A 974-nucleotide genomic window follows, 5' to 3' on the forward strand; every position below is an offset into this window, starting at 1 on the left:
TGGAAAAATGCTTACAACATAATACCTTGCATACAGCACAAGTTCTAAACTACAGTTGATTGCATCACTGATGCCAGGATTTATCCTGTAGCCACCATTCTTGAGCTGAAAGACGTTTGGTCCACAACCTGAAGTTACATTCAGAGACCAGGCATTATACACTGTTGACATGTCTAGCAGGATACAAAGACAAACCAGTTCAAAATTAACACTTTATTCTACAAAATAAATTAAATCTATCCAAATATGAAAGTTAAAATTCTTGTGACTCTTTGGCACCATCATCTTTAGGCAGCTTGGTCCTCTTAGGGAGAAGTGTGGCGTGGATGTTCGGTATGACACCGCCCTCTGAGAAGGTAACCTCAGCCAGCAGCTTGTTGAGCTCCTCGTCATTTTTCACCGCCAGTAGGATATGGCGAGGAGCAATGCGGCATTTCTTGTTGTCACGGCTGGCATTCCCAGCCAGCTCCAGGAGTTCAGCACAAAGATACTCCAGGACAGCTGCGAGGTAGACAGAAGCACCAGGACCCACTCGCTCGGTGTAATTTCCCTTCTTGAGGAGTCTGTGGACACGGCCCACTGGGAACGTTAATCCTGCTCTTGCAGAACGGGACGTTTTGGCCTGGGATTTGACTGTGGCCCTCTTCCCGTGTCCAGACATTTTCAGGCTGTGCAGTATTGAGACATGACAGGTCTGTTTTAGTCCTTGGGAATGACTGGTAAAAGTTATTATTAATGCAATCTAGTGTGCATTTTACACCAATTTTGGGTTCAGGTAGTCTTTCAGGCACACACTGAAGAAAGAACCAACTTCAATTAATTATTTCAACACCTCAATGAATTATGTCATTTGACCTTAAGTTAGATCAACTCTAGAGTTGAAACAACTTAATTCATTTAGGTGTTACCAATTGAAACAATTTTGGTTCAACTATTCTCTTTATTTCAGTACACATAACTCCTTTTACATTAGG

At 42.5% G+C, this 974-nt stretch overlaps 1 protein-coding gene across 1 annotated transcript; it reads right to left on the reverse strand.

Annotated features, from left to right (window-relative positions):
- Positions 1-252: 252 nt before the first annotated feature.
- Positions 253-661, reverse strand: LOC117525148 (late histone H2A.2.2-like). Its single transcript, XM_034186996.1, has one exon. The coding sequence runs from the start codon at positions 659-661 to the stop codon at positions 254-256; it is 408 nt and encodes a 135-aa protein (XP_034042887.1). The 3' UTR covers position 253.
- Between the last annotated feature and the right edge of the window lie 313 nt (positions 662-974).

This window comes from Thalassophryne amazonica, chromosome 14, assembly GCF_902500255.1.
Source record: "Thalassophryne amazonica chromosome 14, fThaAma1.1, whole genome shotgun sequence".
NCBI lineage: Eukaryota > Metazoa > Chordata > Actinopteri > Batrachoidiformes > Batrachoididae > Thalassophryne > Thalassophryne amazonica.

Excerpts from the sequence above, each read along its gene's own strand:
- LOC117525148 (XM_034186996.1), bottom strand. The coding sequence starts at position 661 with ATGTCTGGACACGGGAAGAGGGCCACAGTCAAATCCCAGGCCAAAACG.